We start from the raw sequence: 20839 nt of genomic DNA, 5'->3' as shown, positions 1-20839 counted from the left end.
CACATGGCATTTTGTCAAGGTCACATTAGATTAAGAACAAAGTTGCACCGATTTCTCTACAGCAAATTAGATTCCCTGATACTGTATGGTAGAGCTCTTGTCTTTCTCGTCAGAAAAATAACAAAAATTCCGTCCGTTTGCTGCAGACTTGTTTTTTCCACTTTTGAAATAAAGGACAGACTCAAGACCTAGGAGGTTGATCTGACATGCATGTACTTAACTAAGCTTTAACTTTTCCTAAAAAAACTTAATTTTAACTTAACACGTTGCAAATTGATCCGACCTCCATCTCACGCAATGCTATACTGCAATTTGAAGCTAGAATTATGTACTAAAATGACTGAACATACGTCAAGATCACACGGCCATCTTGGACATATTAAACTGCTCGCCTATCTATGCACACTCACCACTCTCCTCTCCTCTCGTATCGCCACCCTAAGATTTAAAAATTAGGCCTAGATCCCTCATATCTTCTTATATACTATAAAGTACTATGTATTTTTATGTTTTGGCCTTTCTAATACTAATATTTTCTACTTTGGCCCCTCATCTTGGGTCCACCCCTGTTCACATCTTTACATCGATCCCACGCGATTCCAAAACCCAACCAAACCCTTCTCTTCAGACCTGCACGATTTCAAAGCTTTGCGTACGACATTTTTGTTACAGAAAAAGAGTATGGTGCTTTCTTTTTTGTACTATAAAATTTTCAGCCCAAAGTCCCAAGCCCAAGTGCCGTGTGGGATCCCATTGTAAAATCCACGCTTATTTTTGCATTGCTGAATTGACTTATTTTATAGTATGTTGTGAAACATATTACATACAAAACTAGAGAAAAGTTGGTTAGCCAAACACAAAAAAAACAAAAAAAAGTTGATTGAAAAAGCTAAATTATCATAATCCACCTCAATCTCAAACGTCACATCGAAAGGTAATCGTGAGACTGTGAACCGTGCATCCGGTGCCTACAGCACCGGTAAATATGACTTTCGCTCGTACTTACGTCCTATATATAGGAGCATATCATATCACCACCATCTCCATCCCTGCATTCTCATCACTAGCTCACACACACACTTCTCACTAGCCAGCTAACACAAGGTCTATAGCAATGGCGACGGCGAGAAGCGTGCTGCTGGCCGTGCTGCTGTCCCTGGCGCTGCTGCCGGCGGCGCTGAGCCAGCAGACGGCGGCGCCCATGGCCCCGGCCCCGTTCAAAGCGTCCACGCCGCTGAACATAACGGCGGTGCTGGAGAAAGCCGGGCTGTACACAAAGTTCATGCGGCTCATGAAGTCCACCCAGCAGGACACGGCGCTCAACAGCCAGCTGAACGGCTCCAACGCCGGCTTCACGGTCTTCGCGCCCACCGACACCGCCTTCGACAGCCTGAAACCCGGCACCATCGAATCTCTGCCCCAGCAGAAGCAAGTCTCCCTGGTCCAAGCACACATCATCCCTTCCTTCTTCTCCATGCAGTCCTTGGGTACCGCCAGCAACCCCGTGCGCACCCAGGCCTCCGGCGCCAACGGCGCCCCTTCCACGGTCAATGTCACGACCGCCAGCAATGGCCAGGTGAAAGTGTCCACGGGGCTCATGAGCACCGTGGTGGGCGCGGCGTTGAGGGCTGTGAAGCCGTTGGCGGTGTATTCGGTTGATAAGGTGTTGTTGCAGAATGATCTGTTTTTGCCTGAGCCGTCGGCACCGGCGCCCGGGACGAAGGGGCCAGCGGGGGCGCTGGCTAGTGCGGCTGCTGGTGCTGTTGTTGGCGCCTCAGGGTGGAGCTTGTTGGCTGCTTGCGTCTTGTGAGAAGAAAATGGAAGACATCAGAGAGTAAGAGTAGCTAGCTGTTTGTTGTGTTAGATTTAATCTTGAGTTTGAGTTAAACTAGGTTTGTAGGCGTGCTAGGGCGAGTCATGTCCGGATTGTAATCAGGTTAGTTTCCTTGTGAAGCTAACCTACGTGCTGTTAGTGTTCTTGTCATCTTGTGTGTTTAGGATCCTAGTCTGGTTAGCTGAGTCTGTATCCGGATAGGATACTAGTCCATGTGTGGTGAGGTGTTTGGTTCGCGCGCGTGTGTACACATGCAGGCCATAGCTTGTACCCATGTCGTAAGATTGAGAAGAGAAATAAAGAAGCAAGGCACGACTTTTGGCCCTAAAGATTTTGCGATCGTGTGCGTCTTAATGTGATTGATATTGGGCAAAGCTAACATTCTTCCCAAGCTTATTCTATAGAGGAAACCAAGAGCTATTTCATTAAATGGAACAGAACACTGTTTCAGACCAAGAGTTTGAACGATACTTCGATATATTTCAGCTAAGCCTGCTACATTACTTCAGCTAAGTAGCTAACCTACACAAGACTCACGTTTCTTACAAAGAACACCAAAGATGAAAAGGTGCCAGCCAGACCGCAGTGATGGTCCAGACAAGTACGTCCTGAACAGTTCTAAGAGCTAGCATCATCCTACATACCAAACTTGCCACACCCTCCTCTCGTACTCATCGCCGTTGTCCTCATCCATTGGCTCCTCCTCGTCATCATCCAAGTCCGAGATAACTTCTATATCTGAAGCAATTGAATCAGCAGCCCCTGATGAACGGAACTCATCGATTTCGACTCGGAGCATGGAATCGCATTTAACATTCCCTATGTGTAACATCTTTGGGCAACCTGGTTGAACAAATAAACTGAAGTTAGGACCTTGTGAATGGAATTGGAAAGAACCAAGGGGTGCAAAGAGTAATGGCATATACCTGCAATAGGGCACCGCGGAGGTTTGTTGTTTCTCATGTAAGTTATAATAGGATTCTTGTCATATATGTGTCTGCACTCCGTACTGCAGAGGGAAAGGAAAGGAAGCATATAGTGTCAGTATTTGGAATTGAAAATATTCGGTATGTGCACAAATTCTAGTCTTCTACTATTGTGTCGATTGGTAAAACTCGTTAAATGAGCAAAATAAATCAAAATCAATAATCAGAAGTTCGATTGGTAGCACTCCTAGTTGTTTGATTGACAATTCCGAACTAGTTTTACTGACGGAATGACAGGGTTTGTTAACAGAGAAAACATGCTTGCTTATAGCATGCTGAATTGCTGATCATGCACAAGCGTTAACCAAATCCTGATGTTTTTTATAGCATGTGGATCATACACAAGGGGCTAACAGATCCTGACGATTTTAATGAGATTGAAAGGGTAGAGGCAAAACAAAAATAGTACTCCCTACGTCCGGAAATAAGTGACTTGGATTTGTATAGTCTTACTTCCGGATGGAGGGAGTAGTAAAATGGAACTGTAGGCCACCGACTCATGCGTACAAAACTTGATATTTGCAGGTGGAAAGTTAATCTTTAGAACATGATGTCGTGCTAAAAAAATTCAACCGGTTATTAACCAGTGGAAACACAATGAGAAAGTGAGATTTTTTCAGCGATTGTTTACTAAATAGTATGTAGCTCAAGATTCAACCATTTAAGTTGAGCGATGACACAATTTTCAAAGAGCTTCGACATAAAACCAAGCAGGGCACTAACTGCTTTCCAGCGAACTGGATCTGTCAACTCAATTATGGGCTTCATAGTTATTGGGCATTTGATATTTAGGATGTTCCTCTGGGTGCTAGTCATAACGAGCTCCTCTTGTTCATCTCCAGGCATGGGCTGACCTGCATGATGAACATCCTGCAGAAAATAACAGTACACAAATATGTCAGGCATTTTGAAATCAAACACAAACAGATACATTCTTTCCCAAACAGATAGCTCAAAAGAACTTTAACATCTTTTGTGTGCCTCTTTTGACAATACCTGAACACCAAACAAAAGCATAATCATATATAGCAGTGCATAACTGTAAATAATCCTCTCAACAACCACCAATACAACTCTCTGTAGCACATACCCAAACAACCTCTCTGAACTGCCGAACGAGCTGCTGGCAATGTCCCGACACTCGTGAGTTACCCTTGATTTTGGTAACCTCCGCCTCGATTAGCTTTTTGAAATCCGTAGGCTTTGAACAAAAACCATAAAGGCCGCACAATTAGCCAGATTTGCTCCCAATTCGAAGGCCCCCAACAAAAGCATGACAGGCCACCGCACCTGATCAGACGGCTGGTATATCTGAGGCACTGCCTTGACCGCCTCGGCTAGGAACGCGCAGTCCTCGTATGAAGCCAAGAGCTCCAGCATTTCCTTCTCGACCTCCTTGACCTTTAAAAAAATTCACGGGCTTCAGGGGTTAGGGGTTTTCGATTCGATTCCAGGCGTGGCGCTCTTGTGGGGGCAAAATGCGGAGCGGTCGCGTGCCTTGTCGGGCCTGTTTTCCTTCTCGTACTCGACGGCGATGGACCTCAATGTGTTGACGGCCTTGCGCATGTCCTGCGGGATTGGGGAATTTTCGGTATTAGGGTTTTGCGGACTGAGGTAGATGGGGTTGGTCTGGTCGGCGGAGAGATGCAGGGGGGATAGAAGGCTCTTACCGCGATGAGGGATTGGGACTCTTCCGAGCTAGTGTCAGCAGCGTTTGCGAGCTTCATGGCCGCCGACGACATCTCCGGCGAACTCCCGCGGCTCCCCTTCTGTGCGCGAGGGAATGGAGGGAAACAGTTAGTTAGTGGGATGGGCTGCCTGACAACTCGCTTTTATGGACTTTAAGAGAGCAGGTTTACCAGGCCCATTATCCGTTAATGGGCTCCATGCTTGTCCAGGCCGAATTAGACTCCAGTTTTTTTTCTTCTTTCACCCAAAAGTTCATATTGTCTTCGCCAACTAGCCAAGGAGAATTTTTTAGTGCGACCGTTTGGTCTGTGGATCGGAGTCACAGCAACACAGTAACACCCGAAAATGCTAGTCAGCACTCAGCAGGGACGACACAAGAACGCAGCACAGGAAGCAGCGACCGCCGGCGTACGTAACGCAATTCTGCAGTCAGGACTGACAAGTCGAGCTTCCAAAGACGGTACACTACAGACACCAAAATCCAACAGCCTGAATGAACGGCTAGGACTTTGGATCCTCATCTCATCCGATCCGGTCGTTCTGTATCTCATGTGCCATTCATGTGATGGCCAGCTGCACCTGCCTGCCCTGCTAAGCCTAGACAAGTGGACAGTGGCAGTGCCAGCCAGGCAATAAGACCAAGCTAGAATCGTCTTCCTCGTGTTCACTTGTGCATAACTTTCAAGCTAGATCGACCAGGCAATAACACCAAACATGCATGGTCGATTTCAATGGAAAGAAATATAGAAAATGTCCGAACTTCATGTCCCACCCATACACAACGGTATCGCGGGATCACATGAGATCAAGCCTTAGACCTGTGATTTAGTATGGGACAAATGAGTGCATTTTTTTAACCCTTCAGCCTGAAATTCGCCTCCCGAAGGAGTCGAACCAGAACCAAAGGGGTGCTACTGGATCCCCTAACCACTGAGCTAGAGACTCGTTCGCCGAAGAACAACTCGACAAGTGTAAGCTAACATCTATACTACGCACTCCGTTACATATTAAGTAACGAAATATTACATGTATCTAATTTATTTTAAGTGTAAATACATACATATTTGAGAAAATTGAAGTCACTCGACAAAATTGAAGTCACTTGATGCCGAAGGAGTACGACTTTAAATTAGTCATGCATCTCCTTGGATCACGGTCTCAAGAGGAAGAAGGGTGCCGGCTAGCATCAGGACAGCTAAGGTTCACCGCTCTTCCCTCTCTCCACAAGTACGTCTCGAACTCCCGATCACACAGATAAATCGACCCGTGGTGGAGTATAAATTTCAAATTTACTGTATTACTGCACTGGTTACACTGAGCTTTAATCCTTCACCCCAAAAAAATCAGAATTGAAATTTGTAGCATAGCAATATCTTTAATTCAAGTTGCCATGTGGATGCCAGCAAGCAAGCATGTATAGCCAGCAGCCCCGGCTCATCAGCATGTGGCGAGTCAACTTTAGCTGAGCATCAAATGCTGCGACACCGATAGCTATACCATAGTTCTTTAATCAAGCCGTGCTACTCTTGCAGTTCGTTATACTGCCACTGATGTATTGCCCAGTTACCCGTGTAAATTAATCTCACGTACGGGGAACCACGTTCCGGTTTCTGCACGGCGGCCGGTGCTAATTATATTCCTCGGTTTCAAAATAAATGATATGAATTTGTATAGATTATTATCCACGTTCAGTTATTTTGGAACGGAGGAAGTATAACACATACCTTGCTCTCTTGTCGTATTCTACTACTCTTTCTTCGCAAAAAAAAAGTATACCACTGCTCTCATATGTAATCAGCCTCTCTGACTTGACCCCGAATTCCAAAGTGTGGCGCATCCAGGTTCAGAAGAAACAGAGGAGCCTCCGCATCTGCATATCGCGAAGGAGGATGCGAGATCGATCGTTCGCTCGGTTGACCCGTGCAGTGCAAGAGGCAGTTTTAGTTGTTTACGCGAGTCAAGGAGAGATCTCTCTCCTTGGAGATTGATACTGAACGTACAGTAGTAGTTTTGGTGCCTTGATTACAGAGTTTGATACTCCTGTTGCTATATGGAGTGCGAGTTTCCGGCCGGGGACATTTTTTCTGTGCGTTCGATGGAGCTGTTTTCTGTTTTGCGGCCACGAGAGCAGATATAAATTTCCGGCCGTTCTTGATCGCCTTCTCCTCCTCCTCCTCTAGCGTTTGAGCAAATGCAAGTTAATAGTATGCCGGGGTGTATAAAAGCCGGAAGCAAATCATTGCGGCGAGCAAGACGCGGCCAAGTTGATGCATGAATACTATAGCTTTATCCTCTTGTTCCAGCAAAGCAATTATACGCCGGCTCCAGCAGCCGGACAGTTTTATTGGAAGCCGCTGGGCTCTGTCTGCAGCTGCCACAGCCTCCTCCGCTTCGTCGTGCCTGGGACGACTAACGATAATAGACAGACATGTTTGCTTGGTCGTCTTGCACCAAGTTTCGGCATCCTGCCTGCTCCTGGCAATTTGAAATCGTGCGTGCAAATCCTCCGTTCAGAGATAACGGTGTGCAACGGCTAGTAACAATGCAGGCTTTGCCTTTTGTTTTGTTCTTTCCCCAGAGGCCCACATGGCATTTTGTCACCGTCACATCAGATTCAGAGACTTGCTCTCAAAAAAAAAAATCAGATTCAGAGACAAAGCTGCACGGACTTCCCTGCGGCAAATTGGATTCCGTTGCAGACTTGTTTTTTCCTCTCTTGAAATAGAGGACTCAGGAGGTTGATCTGGCACGCATGTACTTAACTTAACTTACTACAGATTAAGCCGATCTGCATCTTGAGTACTTTGAAGAAGAATTGTAAAATGTACAGCTACCAATCTGTCAAGATCGATCCCACGGCCAACTTGCCATTAAACTGCTCCCCCAACCCCAATCTATGCGCGCCCCACCACTACTCTCAACTAGTGTCGGTAGCCATTTCATCTGGTCAACAGTATTACCAGCCAGCCAGACTGTTTCCCATCTTCACTTCCCAAAAAATTCCAAAACCCAACCAAACCCTTCTCTTCTCTCTGTTATTATATACTCCATCCCAGCATCCCTGCACTCTCAGCACTAGGCCACACACACAGACACACACCAGTAATCCCCAGCTAGCTAACACAAGATCCAGCAATGGCGACAGCCAGAAGCGTGCTTGTGGCCGTGCTGCTCTCTCTGGCATTGCCGGCGGTGCTGAGCCAGAAGCCCGCAGCGGCCCCGGCGCCGTCCCCGGCATCGACAGCGCCGAACGTGACGGCGGTGCTAGACAAAGCCGGGCAGTACACCAAGTTCATGCGGCTGATGAAGTCCACCCAGCAGGACACGCAGCTCAACAGCCAGCTGAACGGCTCCGACACGGGCTTCACGGTGTTCGCGCCCACCGACAACGCCTTCGACAGCCTGAAAGCCGGCACGCTCAACTCGCTCTCCCAGCAGGAGCAAGTCTCCCTGGTACAAGCCCACATCGTGCCGGCCTTCTTCTCCATGGAGTCCTTCGAGACCGCCAGCAACCCCGTGCGCACCCAGGCGTCCGGCGCCGACGGGCCTTACACGGTCAATGTCACTGCCACGAGCAATGGCCAGGTGAATGTGAGCACGGGGTTGGTGAGTACCATGGTGGGCACTGCTTTGAGGAAGGAGAAGCCGTTGGCGGTGTATTCGGTTGATAAGGTGCTTTTGCCGTATGATCTGTTTGGGCCTAAGCCGCCGGCTTCTGCCCCGCCGGCGCCGGGGAAGAAGGCGCCCGCGAAGGGCGGGGCTAAGGCGCCTGCGGGAGAGGAGGATTCGGCGCCGGCTAGTAAGGCTTCTGGTGGTGTTGTTGGTTTCGCGTGGAGCTTCTTGGCTGCCGTCGCCGCCGCCTGCCTGTTGTGAGATGAGATGAGAGAGAGATCTAGTAGCTGTTCTTCCTTGCTGCTGCTTCTTTTCTGTTCCCGTTCTTCTTCTTCTTTCTTCCCGTTCCTTCTCTGTTTTTTCAGCACCGGGAAACTCTGAGATCCCGTGCGGATGATGTTTGACCGTTGAATTAAAGAGATTTAATTCCGCAATGATCTAGCCGTTGGATTATTTGTTCTCGGTTACATTTTAGCCTAATTCACCTTGCCTGTTAAGCGCTAGTTTATCTCAAGTACTGTCTGACCCCGGACAGAAATTACAGATCGACACACTCGGACACCCCAGTGAACAACAGATGGGCTGCGTCTGGGCCTTCTCTTCCATGGGCGGGTTACATAAGTTCTACCATGGGCTAACGCGATTCACCAGGCCTCAAGGTGGTCAACTCCTCCTGCGCGGGCTTATATAAGATGGGCTTGTATAAGCAAAGAGAAAAAGAACAACCTTTCTCAAAAAAAAAAGGAAAAAGAACAACCAAGAAGAGGATCAATAATTTCACCCAGAATAAGCAAAACGGTAATACTGACGTCTGACGATGAACAACCAAGGCCCCGTTTTGCACAGAATTTTCCCAGTTGCTGATGATCGAAACTGTGTTTAGTGTTTACCATGCATGAAAGAAAGAAGAGAATCCCCCTCCTGCTTAAGTTGGTGTGCCTCCTAACGGTGCCCCGTGTGATTCACGTGCTGCAGAATTACGGGATTTTATCAGCACAAGGCCCGGGCCGGCCGGGTTCGGTGGCGCGGTAGACGGGCCGTACATACTCACTCATTTCTAAATACTTGTCGTAGTTTTAGTTCAGATTTGCATTAAACATCTAAAAGTATTTAGGAATCGAAGAGAATACAATCGAGCAACGGAGCAAGGAAACAGACAGACTGGAGCAGAGTGCTGCAGTGTGTTGGAACTTGGAAGAGTGAGAGGGACAGCACGTCCATGTGTATGAACGTGTGGCTGGCTGTCTGCCAAGGGCTAAGCTAGCTAGCGCCAGGCAGGTTTCGGTGGCCAGTCGCTGTTTGATTCCGGGGGAAGCTTGTGCATGGCACCACCGCTGCTGGAACAGAAAAAAAAAGAACCATTTTTCTTACGTGGACAACACGAAGGATTTCTGTCCAAAAAAAATTCTTTGGAAGTTGCATGCCGCGCACGGAGGATCGGTCGGATCGGACGTCGTTCCCCCGGGCCGCTACGCCGTCGCCGTCGTCGATCGCCGCACGATATATACCATCCCCAATGCTTAATTCCTTCCTCTGTCGGCTCGGCGACTGCTGCTGCTTCCGCTGCTTGCGTACGAATAAACGTTCCGGCGTACAAAGAACAAAAAAGAAAGAAATTTAGAACATGGATGTACGGACCGATCGAATTAACATGCATGTATATATATTTACGCGGAGTCGGAGATATAACAATCGAGATGGATCGAGTTCCTTGTTTGCTACGTCTATTGTCGCCCGGCAGGCAGGCCGGGCGTTGGGCAGGCGCTGTCGCACTGACCAATGATTTCGACGTGGACAGCCGGATTGCACTAGGCTAGAACGGACGACCATGTATATACATGCATGCATACTGTCGGTGACCTCAGACGACGACGACGGCGTACTCGATCGTCCCTGTGAACGAACCGGCGGCCTTTGCATACCGTCGATTTGCGATTTTAATATTCAGCGTCATGCATTATTAACGGCCTAAAATACACAAGGACCGACGCTGTCTCTTTTGGCCGTGTGATCATGTTCGCACCAACTTTGTGCCAATGGTATTATATACATCCACTGTCAAGCTGGCACTCACCACCCACGTAGTGCAAGCTAGTCACCTGACCGACAAAAAAAGAGGCATGCGTGATACCACAACACACACCGTCGCCATGCGTGTGTTACAGACGGACGACCCTTTTGTGTACGTGCTTTGGAGGTAAAACATCAACGTCGTAGCCAGAGCTTTGCTACGTGATCTGGCTGGCTGAATGCCTGACTTCGCCGGCGTACAATGCAGCCACGAGCAGTGACGACGAGGACGAACTTTGAGACACCGATTCTTCATTGTAATTTTCTCTTTGCTTTAGGGTTGTTTCGGCATCGCTGTTTGAGGGCTCAGTTAAGTCTGATTTTTTTTTTCAAAGTTGGATCCAACGTTAAAAAAGAAGAAGAGAAATGAGAAATTTACCTGCAAGCATGTTCAATTTTTTTTATCAAGAGATTGCCCGTTCGCTGAATTCAGGTCCACGCAGGCAGCTCGTGAATCACATCGCCCCGCCAAAGCCGAAGACGTCAGGAGGAAAGAAAAAAAAGGTCTCCGCGAGATTGTGGCCCAAGAACGGCCCGTGCCACCCACCACCACTATAAGTCTATTAAACACACACCGCGAGCCGCTGCACTCTCTCAGATCTCCGTCTAGCTTAGCTTCGCTCCTCCCCCACCAACCCACCTTCTTCGCCAACAATGGCGCCGCCGTCGCGGGTCCTCCTCCTAGCCGCGCTCTTCCTAGCCGCCTCCACCATGGCCACAGCCCAAAAGGCCAAAGCCAAGCCCGCCCCCGCAGCCGCGGACGGTCCCGGAGCCGCCGCCGCCGACGCGGGCCCGCCGACGAACGTGACGTCGGTCCTCGAGAAGTCCGGCAAGTACGGCACCTTCCTCCGCCTCCTCCACGAGACGCGCGTCGACACGCAGCTCAACAGCCAGCTCTACGACAGCTACAACGGGCTCACCATCCTCGCCCCCACCGACGCCGCCTTCGAGGACCTCCCCTCGGGCACCATGAACGGGCTCTCCTCCCAGGACCAGATCCAGATGATGCTCTACTGCGTGCTGCCCCGGTTCTACAGCCTCTCCATGCTCGGCACCCTCAACGGCAAGGTCAGCACCCAGGCGTCCGGGTCCGACGGGCCGTACGAGTACAAGATCAAGCCGTCCGGGAGCAATGTCAATGTTTCTACCGGGGTTAAGGGCAACAACATGCTGCTTAGCACCATTGTGAGCAAGGAGTTTCCTCTGGCGGTTTACTCTGTGGATAAGGTGCCGCTTCCTTACGCGCTCTTCGGGCCACAGCCGCCGACGCCGGCCCCGGCTCCCGCGCCGGCGCCGTCGAAGTCGAAGAGCAAGAAGAAGAAGAAGGTCATTGCCGACCCGCCTGAGTCCGACTCTGATGACTCCACCGCCTCCGACACCAAGTCCGCCGCCGCCGCCCGTGTGTCTGCGTCCAGGTGGGTCGCCGCCGCCGCGCTCGCCGTCCTCGGCGCCGCCGGAGGAGTCCTGCTCTGAGAATAGAAAGGAAATCGCTTCGAATTCGGTGAGAATTGAAGACGGTGGCGTTCTCTGCGTGATTGAGCTGGTGTGGTGTATACGTAGTAGTATACGATGCTCCGCATTTGATTGATTTGATCGATTCGGTCGATTTGGTCGGTCGGTCGATTCTTGTACCAAGAACACTTTGTTGCTGTGTATGTGCATCGGCTTTATTCTTTCTTCTTTTTCTTCTTTTCTTGCTGCTGCTGATTTGTATCTTGTAATTTATGTGATATACACTCCTCCTACACACTGCTGCTTCATCTTGCATTGGATTCTACCAGTAGTACTGTTTGCTGCATTTGAGATCTGGATCTCGCTTGAGTTTGCTTGTGTTCGACAGATCGAGATCTGGTCTGTTCTGGTCTGTTCTTGCAAATAAAATAGAAGCAGGGACAATGCAGGCAGAAAACACTGAAACACCAACGTGGGTTGTGGCAGAGGAGGAGGGGGCTGCTGCACGGGCAGCAGATCTTGGATTGCCAGCGATGTCCCGCTGTCGCCATTTCGCTCTTAATTTTCCATCTGAAAAAACACGCTGCAGGCTGCAGTGTCCATTTCACTCTGAAAGCGACGCTGTACCAAAAGCAAAGAACACAACGTAGGCTGCTGTTTCGAGTTTACACCAGCATCGTATCGTATTGTTTGCTTTGTTTAGCGAGAATCCAGAGATGAAACCCTTTTCCCCAAGATTTCTTCCCGAAAAGGAAGCGGCATCAAGACGGAAATCATTTTTAAAAATTATGCCCAGCAAAAGCATCAACAACCTCTTGTTGGATCTGTAGTCATCTGTCGGCGGATTTTTCTTTATAGATGTAGATAGGTAGTATCCCTTTGTGCTTTGGATCAAGTGGGAGCCGTGCAAGGCAATACGGCCGGGAGAGCATTATTGCCAGCGATGGGTACGTGCCCTCCAACTCGTTTTAGAAAATGTCGGGTACGCCGCCCGTTGGAAGGAGGCATCTCATCTTTCTATCTCGTTTTGCGCTGGCCTTGCCGTTTGCCCCACATGGAACCCACATGGAACCTACCAAATCGGTGGCTTGGGTTGGGCCTCGTTGCATATGGCCGTCCGGGCGTCCGTCAATACATGTGATCCTAGTCATGGTGGACCGAGTTAAGTTTCAGCAGATCGGCGGCGCCGGCAGAGGTTCACGTCCAGTGCGTGTTTCAGAAAATGATTCATGCAATGCATGGTGGTGCCAAATAGGATAGCCGGTAATATAGAAGAGAGGGGAACTGAGAAAAAGAGGTGATTGCACTGATGCACTCCAGCGCTTGCATCCGTAGTTCCGTACACACAGTCTGTAAACAAAAATTGCCACATATGGAAAAACTGTGTACTCCTCAGTGATCTCGTTTGGACCATGGACCCTACTGGGCTGATCATGTAGCCACCCATTGGGCCGGCTTCACACTCTCGGTCACGAATGCCGATGTTCCAGGTAAACAAGGATGGGAATGTTTGACTCCAGCGGCCCGATTCGATTGTGCGTCGAATTCGTCCGTTGGTTTCTCGCCGAAGTTTAGACGGGGTTCCGTGTTTTCCACGAGCCGATGGGAATCGAGAGAGAAAAAACAGTCAAAGCACTTGTGGCAAGGCCCAGTTTTAGCGGACCGGAATTGGCGTACGAACGGAGCAGGCAGCAGCACTTCACCTGCCATGGGCCGGCTCAGTTTCACCCTAGAGAGCCGAGCCTTGCAACAACAGCAACCGGGATCCAGTCTTCTATTTTTTTTTGAGGGGAACCGGGCTCCAGTTATGCTATGGCCTTTCAGGGTGCCAATACTGCGAGCCCAGCTACCCGTCGTAACATCGACACAGCTCAAATCAGGGAGAGGAGCACCTCAAGAAAGATAGAAAAAAACACAGCGCGAGTGCGCGACCGACCATGCATATCTGATGTCAGGGCGGTCCCAGATTAATCCGGTGGTGAATTGGCACGCCCGCGCGCGCGAGAGAGAAACGGCCGGCGCCGCGGCTTTGTGCAGCTGTTTTGGGGTTCTCAAATCCCGGCAGCCTAATAATTTGTCTTGTCGCCGCGCCGACCGCGCGCGGGGCGTCCCGCTGAACTCAAGTGCATGCTCTACAGATAAGCATGAATGGATAACGGTAGACTCGACCGGAAAGATCATTTGTTTTAACTTCTCTGGCGGCCGCCGGCCGCGTGCGCACCAGAATTGCTGGGCGTACGCAAGTGACAGATCGATCGAGACAGCCGGCCGGGTAGCATGCATGACGCACGCTCCTAGCTCACTGCTCACGGAGTCACCGTGGTACGCGGACGCGTGGCGGATAATCGATCGATCTCGCCAGCTCGCTAATTAAGCTGCCGACATACGTACTCGATTCACTCCACGGATACGCCGAACCAATCGATTCACTCTACGGATACTTTCTTGGAGGACCGAGAACGGAGGGGCTACATTGATCCTAAATCTTAACTCAAATTTATCTAAATATGTGTATATTTATTTTTAAAAAAGTCTAAATACATGTAATATTTTGATAACTATTTAAGATCGAAGGAGTACACTGATTCTCCTGTCATCACCGATGGAGTCCGAGCTAAAATGCCCCCACTAGTACAAAACAAGGCGGATCTCTAAAACCCGCCACTAATGGATCACACGTGAAGCCCAAAAAATCAAAAAACCACCCATCAGTGGCGGCCTTTTAAAGACCCACCACTGATAGCAGCACCCTATCAGTGACCCTACTATCAGTGGCGGGTTTTGTTCCAAAGCCCACCACTGATGAGCCACCTTGGGGCCCGCCGTCGCCGAAAACAGCTGGATCTGGCCACCCTCCACCAAATCGGCGGATCCGCCCTTGTTTCCACCAGATCCGTGCGCTGGGCGGTGCGCTCGACCTTGGCTGACAGCGACGGTGGAGGGCAGCTCCCACTGCTGCTGTTGAAGTTGGACATGGTAGGCCTCGTTTTCTTCCAAGACAGGTCCCGATGTCCCTCCCTCTCTTCTGTTGTTACTTCAATCTCTTATTCAATCCTTTATGATTATTTCAATCTCTTGTGAAGCTTGTGATTTTCAATCTCTTGTGATTTGTATGCTTATGATTACTTCAATCTCTTTGAACTGTGTAGGTCCTTGACTTGGAAAAGAGAAGGGAGATCTTAAATGGACTGGATATATATTCATCAAGTTTAGTTTGTATTTTGTTTATGATTTGAGATTCAACAAAGCCTCCGGGCTGTACGGTGTGGCTAGGCAGCGATTTGTGATATGCTTGTCTTGTAATTTGTTGTCTGTGATTCGTTGATTAATTCATCAATTTTTTTGATTAATTCATCGATTTTTTGATTCGTTGATTCATCCATGCAGGCATGTGGCCTGCTTTTATTTTTAATTGACGAAGATGCTATGTGCCTGTGACCACCACTGAGGGATGACCTATCTACGGCGGGTTTTGCACACGACACTGATGGGAAACCCATCAGTGGCCAGTAGTTAGCGGCGTGTGCTGCGAACGACGCTGATAGCAGTTTTTGCCTGCCACTAATGGCATGTTTTGTACTAGTGTCCAATCGATCAGGAGCGATCACAAACTCAAAACGGCAAAAGTATAGCTGGCAAGTTATATCACTGAGCTCGTTGCCATATCTCTTCTCGACCTTCTAATTTTTTCTTCTACTCCCTCCGTCCAACAAAATATGCCTCAGCTTAGACCAAATTTGAATGCATCTATACACTAAATCATGTCTAGATACATGCAAATTTTGACAAACTTGAGACAATTTTTGTTGGATGGAGAGAGTATTTCGCTTTAATTCTGCGTTATCTACAATACTCCGTATGACAGATCATCCCCGTGCATCACGTAAGGTGTTGTCGCTCTCATCACATCTGTCAGAGGATCGATGCGGAGCGAGACAAATCCTTGCCGAATCGTCCGCGAGGGTGGAAGTTAGCTGTCCAGCTAGCTATCACCCATGCGTGCATGCACACGCCTGGGTGACATCACTGTATAGCAGTATAGCCACTTGGAAGTTGGAAACACTTCCGTGCCCAACCTCTGAATGGCGCCTACGTACGTGCCTGCATGCCCGGCCGGCCGTTTGCATGGTTCAGTGATTTTCAAACGAGCAAAGTACTCTCCCGTTTCGTAAAAAATATCGTTCATTTTATATAAAGTTAGTAGTTATTTTGTACTGAATGAATAATATTTTTTATGAACCGGAAGAAGTAGGTACTATCCGGCCTGATCGATAGAGCAAACGGTTTTGGAGAAAGGAAAATGTCTTTCAAAAAAGAAAAGAAAGAAGAACGTGAATTAGGTGCATTCACGTCACGACTCACGATCGAGGGAGCTGCCAAGCTGACTCGATCAGTACGTGCAAACATATGTGGGTATTTTTCTTCTTCTAGAAGGTACTCCGTAATTCATGCATGCATCGTCGCACCTGCAACCACCCCGGCGCCTGGAATCGGACTTTCGGTCCACGTGTCATTTAGAATTTCTGGCTAGCTAGGTACCTTGCTGATCGATATGCCTGCGATGCCTTTCTCCTGGTCTGAATATACTCCGCACCATGCATGCAAACGTACGTGTGTACATATATATATACATATATATATATATATATACATACATACATACATACATACATATATATACATACATACATACATATATATATATATATGAGCTGGTCAACCAATTAATTACACTCTCCCTCCATTCCTAAATACTTATCCTAAATACTGCTGCCAGTGATGTCACTGAGGGAATATTACTGTATCAATAATTAACAACGGTATAATACGTACAGAAGGAAACGGCCACGTACGACGCCGTCGACGTCGTAGCGGCCGGCACGAAGGACGTTACGCGCGTACGTACTACAAGTCGTCACGCATGCCATGCATATGCACACGCACGCACGTCATATGTGTAGTAGCTAGGGTTAATTTATCTTTCGGTCGATATATGGATATCCGTATGTTTTTGACCCGGCCTCGGCCGGTGTCTGTTGTACGCGTACGTGCAGAGATGGACACTATAAGGGACAATTTTAGTACAGCACACACGTAATACTACACGCACGACGACTTGTCCCGGTCGTCATGCATGCGCGCACACGTCACCGTCCGGCCGGCCGGCTAGCTAGCCGCCAGCAGCCCTAAGCAAGCTCTTGCAGGTGACCGACCGACCTGGTCGTGTCGTGCCGTCGCGCTGCACCTTAAAAAAAAAAATCTACACAGCGAGCGAACTAGACTGCATCTTTCGAACACCTACACCGGCTTTCAATATCGTTCTGACTCCAGAGTTTGACGTGCGCGCATGTTTCCGGACCTTTTGCGTGTACATCGTCACCTGGCCCTCTCTATCACTAATCTGTATACCGGGGTACTAATTTGTTTCGAAAATCATTTCGGCCAACCAAAAATCGTACTGTAAGGATTTATCACGATTTATTCAGTAGGCAAAGGTATCATTTTTTTTGAGTCTATTGAGGCTTGTAATACTCGTTCCGTTTCTAAATTCTTATCGTGGTTTCAGTACAAAATTGAACTAAACACCACGACCAAAATTTTAGAAACGGAAGGAGTACCTTTTTTTATTGGATGTCATGTTTTTGTTGCATGACAATATTATTTAAGAGGCGGAAGAGTCCGTTCCCCGGCCACTTTTTAAAATAAAAATAAAAATACTACAGGATTCTGATTAAGGGTGTATATACGAAACAAGTGTGGTAAAGAAAAATTGAAGAGGATTGACTTGTTGTACCCAATGACGACGTCGTTGCACCATGTAAACATGCGAACATATCACTGTTCGTACACCTCCATTCTCGTGTTTCACTCGCACCCGTCCCTGCCTGGTGGCCCACCCCCGGGGAAATCAACCAATCAATCAAAATCGTATTCTCAACCGTATTCTTGCTCCATCGTCATCCGCCACGTAACCCTCGTCACCACTTGGGCCCCGCCCCAACCGCGGCTGACGCGCAGCCACGTCACGCCCCGCCCCCTCCAGAGCCCTGCTATGATGACGCCATCCCCATCCCCAGATGACATCACCGCCCCTTTATATATCCCCTGCCCTTTCTCGTCTTCCCCCACGGACAAACAAAGTAACAGCCGCACGCATCGACCCGCGGAAGAAGGAAATTCATCCGTATAGCAGCTAGCGATCGAGCTGATTAAGCTAAGCTAGGCGTCGTCGGGTTACAAATTCTTCGAGATGTACCAGGCGATCCCCTACAGCGCCGGCCGCCTCCCAAGCTGGCCGCGCCAGCCGGCGGCGCCAATGGCGTCTTCCTCCGAGGCAGCGGCGGATGATCACTCGGCGGCGGCGAGGGCGGCCGGGGAGGAGGAAGAGGAGGAGGCGGTGAGGAGGGCGGTGGCGGAGAGCCCGGTGCTGGTGGTGGGGCGGCGGGGGTGCTGCCTGAGCCACGTGGTGAAGCGGCTGCTGCAGGGGCTCGGGGTCAACCCGGCGGTGCGGGAGGTCGACGGCGACGGCGCCGCCCTTGCCGGGGCTGGCGGCGCGCTGCCGGCGGTGTTCGTCGGCGGGAGGCTCCTCGGCGGGCTCGACCGGCTCATGGCCGTGCACATCTCCGGCGAGCTCGTGCCCATCCTCAAGGACGCCGGCGCGCTCTGGCTCTGAACAAACAAGGAGAATTATGAGAAAGATGCTTATGGGATGACGATGGAGTAGTATTACAACGGTTTGATTAGAGAGTTCATATTTTCTCGGTTTCTCCTAGCTATTTTTCTTCTTTTCACTCTCTTCTTCTATCTTTCTTTTTCTCTCCCTCTTGTTCCTGAGATCGATCATGCATGTGAGTTTAATTGCTGCTGCTCTGCTGCTAGTAGGATTAGCGTAGCTAAGATAGATAAATAGGCTTAAATTCTTTTAGGGGAGAGAAAAATTAGTTATTATTAGACGATGTTGTGTTTATGCTTACGGAGTAGTATATCCTAATTATTCTGTACTTCTGCTTGTTTTCGACCATATATGTCCCTTGTGAATACAACCAAGAGTGAATGAATGAAAGAGACTTGTACATAGCTTCTTCTTCTTAATTTCATTTTGCAGTATATATTGTGAATCTGCTCCATTTCCAAGTTTCCCTTTTTGTGAACATACAGTACGTTTTAACCATGTCACCGGCTCGCACAAGTTCTCCCGGCATAAAATGGCTCGGTTTGAAGCCAGTCCACGTCCGGTTGTTTGTTGCGCCTGATCTTAATTTTAATTTCGTCCGCGGTCTAATTAATGTTTAATCGAGCTGACGCTGCAAATCACACGCATGATGTGGGGTTTTATTTGACTGCAACGACAAGGACGTTCGATCGCATCACCGGCCTCACATACGTGGCGCTGCCGGGAGCCGATTACCACTCTGGTTATTCGATCTTTATTGGCACGAATAATTAAGTCAAGGAACTCTGATCAATCAGGACGATGTTAATACGTACTGCCTGCGTGTACTGTGGCAAATCGAACACAAGCAATGCGTTCCAAAATACCCCTAAATCTGACTCTAAACCCCTTAGCCTTAGCCATGCATGGACTTACTTTTCATTTTGAACTGACGACTTAACTTAATTCTTCTACTCCGAAAGATCGGAGCCCCGGTCGAATTGAACCACCTACGATCCAATCATTACTCCTAAATGATGATCTGTATATGGTGCGCCTAAATTGTTAAAGATAAATTAAGCAGCAAAGCAAACATGGGGAAGAAGACAACCACATGCACGATTCAAGATCACGCGGAACGGGCTAGCTAGGAAGCGTAGCTTCACACGTCGCCATGTCGGCCTATTTGTGCATGGCATGCAAGTAGGAACCTTGCAACTTTGACAGGACACGACCCAACGGCACGTTCTATAAGTGAGAATATAGGTCGCTATATATGCCAGACGACGCACGGGATCGAGGGAATGAACGAGACAATGGGTTATGGGTTGGCATGCTGTTGCAAGTAGGCCCGTAGGGAAAAGAAAATCATAGGATGCAAATGAGTTGCCATGGCCAAAATTGAACCACACGAAATGGGACGCATTATCCAACCAACCAAAGAAAATCGTGCACGTATATATATGTGTGTCCTACGTTGGAGTAGACTGGCCGGAATGGTACTTGCTAACAAACTCAGGATAAGGTCGATCGCCCTGTCTTAAAAAAGAAGGAAATTAAATCTAACTCGTATAATATGTGCTTCCATGCAAATTTTAATTTCTCAGCTTGAACGGGTTGAAAAACTACTACTGCAGAGCTGATGCCGTGCTGATGTATTGATGCTCCGGCCGATCGATCATGGGGAATCGACTTTTCTCCTAATGGGAAAATGACATGATGTGTAATCAAAGAAAAATGCCCTTGATCGAGCTGTTCAGCATGCATGGTTACTACATGAGCTGGTAATTAAAGGTAACACGTCACGCTCAAGCACAATTCGCAGAGATATATTCAGATGAGCTCATTCACCAGAGTGACTGTGAGTAGGCACTAGGCACACGATAAACTCGAGAAGCACGTGGCGAGGTGAAACTCACAGTAGGTGGGAAAGAAAAGGACGCGGTAAAAAAAAATAAGCTGATGAAAAAGTCAAAGAATTTGCAGAAGACTAATCAAAACACACGCATGGTTATACTTCCAGGTAAGTTGCTTCTGATTGTTAGCTAAGACGTCACTGTTCCAAATGCGTAGATTACAGAGTTCAGATTCATGTTGCCGACAACCAACCAAGACAGAAAATTAACTGACGTCAGGCTAATGGCGCGTCTAAACCGTCAACGGGACGCTTTATTAAATTAAACAGAGCAGATGTAACCAGGTGACAACTCCAACGTACTTTGTTCTTGCCTACGTGGCGCGACGAAGGCCAAGGTTGTACGTACGACGTAGGATAGAAGATCTGGGAAGATCACATCCTGACATCAACGTGTTTGACAAAGTAGCTAGTGGTTGGATGACAAATACTTGTACTAGCACCAGTAATGGCTTGCCACGACTCCTGAGTTGATGTCATGCACTTGGACATGTGCTCATCAAAACACGTCACATTTGGTACATGCAGTCCAGCCCATCTTAATTAGTGGAAGGAGAGTTTGGCTACACCCTGCGATTAATTAAGACTTGGTCCTTGTGCAGCAAAGATTGCCCGGAAAAGCCAAATGA

At 48.6% G+C, this 20839-nt stretch overlaps 5 protein-coding genes across 6 annotated transcripts; 4 read left to right on the top strand and 1 right to left on the bottom strand.

Annotated features, from left to right (window-relative positions):
* Positions 1–1061: 1061 nt before the first annotated feature.
* On the top strand, positions 1062–2163 carry LOC100834396 (fasciclin-like arabinogalactan protein 9). The gene has a single exon (XM_003565870.3). It carries the CDS (start codon positions 1115–1117, stop codon positions 1808–1810), a length of 696 nt encoding a protein of 231 aa, XP_003565918.1. The 5' UTR covers positions 1062–1114; the 3' UTR covers positions 1811–2163.
* A 64-nt stretch (positions 2164–2227) lies between these two features.
* On the bottom strand, positions 2228–4621 carry LOC100833784 (E3 SUMO-protein ligase MMS21). Of its 2 annotated transcripts, XM_024458333.1 has the most exons (7): positions 4491–4621; positions 4318–4389; positions 4111–4221; positions 3911–4021; positions 3544–3690; positions 2761–2843; positions 2228–2677 (listed from the first exon to the last, which is right to left on the bottom strand). In XM_024458333.1, exons 1-6 carry the CDS (start codon positions 4560–4562, stop codon positions 2820–2822), a joined length of 537 nt encoding a protein of 178 aa, XP_024314101.1. In that variant the 5' UTR covers positions 4563–4621; the 3' UTR covers positions 2228–2677; positions 2761–2819. The 2 variants fall into 2 exon arrangements, with proteins under 2 accessions (XP_024314101.1, XP_024314100.1); XM_024458332.1 differs by having other exon boundaries at positions 2761–3690.
* A 2859-nt stretch (positions 4622–7480) lies between these two features.
* LOC100823155 (fasciclin-like arabinogalactan protein 11) lies at positions 7481–8562 on the top strand. The gene has a single exon (XM_003567852.4). The coding sequence runs from the start codon at positions 7645–7647 to the stop codon at positions 8380–8382; it is 738 nt and encodes a 245-aa protein (XP_003567900.1). The 5' UTR covers positions 7481–7644; the 3' UTR covers positions 8383–8562.
* A 2203-nt stretch (positions 8563–10765) lies between these two features.
* On the top strand, positions 10766–11955 carry LOC100833478 (fasciclin-like arabinogalactan protein 13). The gene has a single exon (XM_003565867.4). It carries the CDS (start codon positions 10846–10848, stop codon positions 11662–11664), a length of 819 nt encoding a protein of 272 aa, XP_003565915.1. The 5' UTR covers positions 10766–10845; the 3' UTR covers positions 11665–11955.
* A 5799-nt stretch (positions 11956–17754) lies between these two features.
* Positions 17755–18720, top strand: LOC104582590 (monothiol glutaredoxin-S9). The gene has a single exon (XM_010232725.3). It carries the CDS (start codon positions 17894–17896, stop codon positions 18314–18316), a length of 423 nt encoding a protein of 140 aa, XP_010231027.1. The 5' UTR covers positions 17755–17893; the 3' UTR covers positions 18317–18720.
* The last annotated feature ends 2119 nt before the right edge of the window (positions 18721–20839 follow it).

This window comes from Brachypodium distachyon, chromosome 2, assembly GCF_000005505.3.
Source record: "Brachypodium distachyon strain Bd21 chromosome 2, Brachypodium_distachyon_v3.0, whole genome shotgun sequence".
NCBI classification, from domain to species: domain Eukaryota; kingdom Viridiplantae; phylum Streptophyta; class Magnoliopsida; order Poales; family Poaceae; genus Brachypodium; species Brachypodium distachyon.
This window is presented reverse-complemented; position numbering and strand designations above follow the sequence as displayed.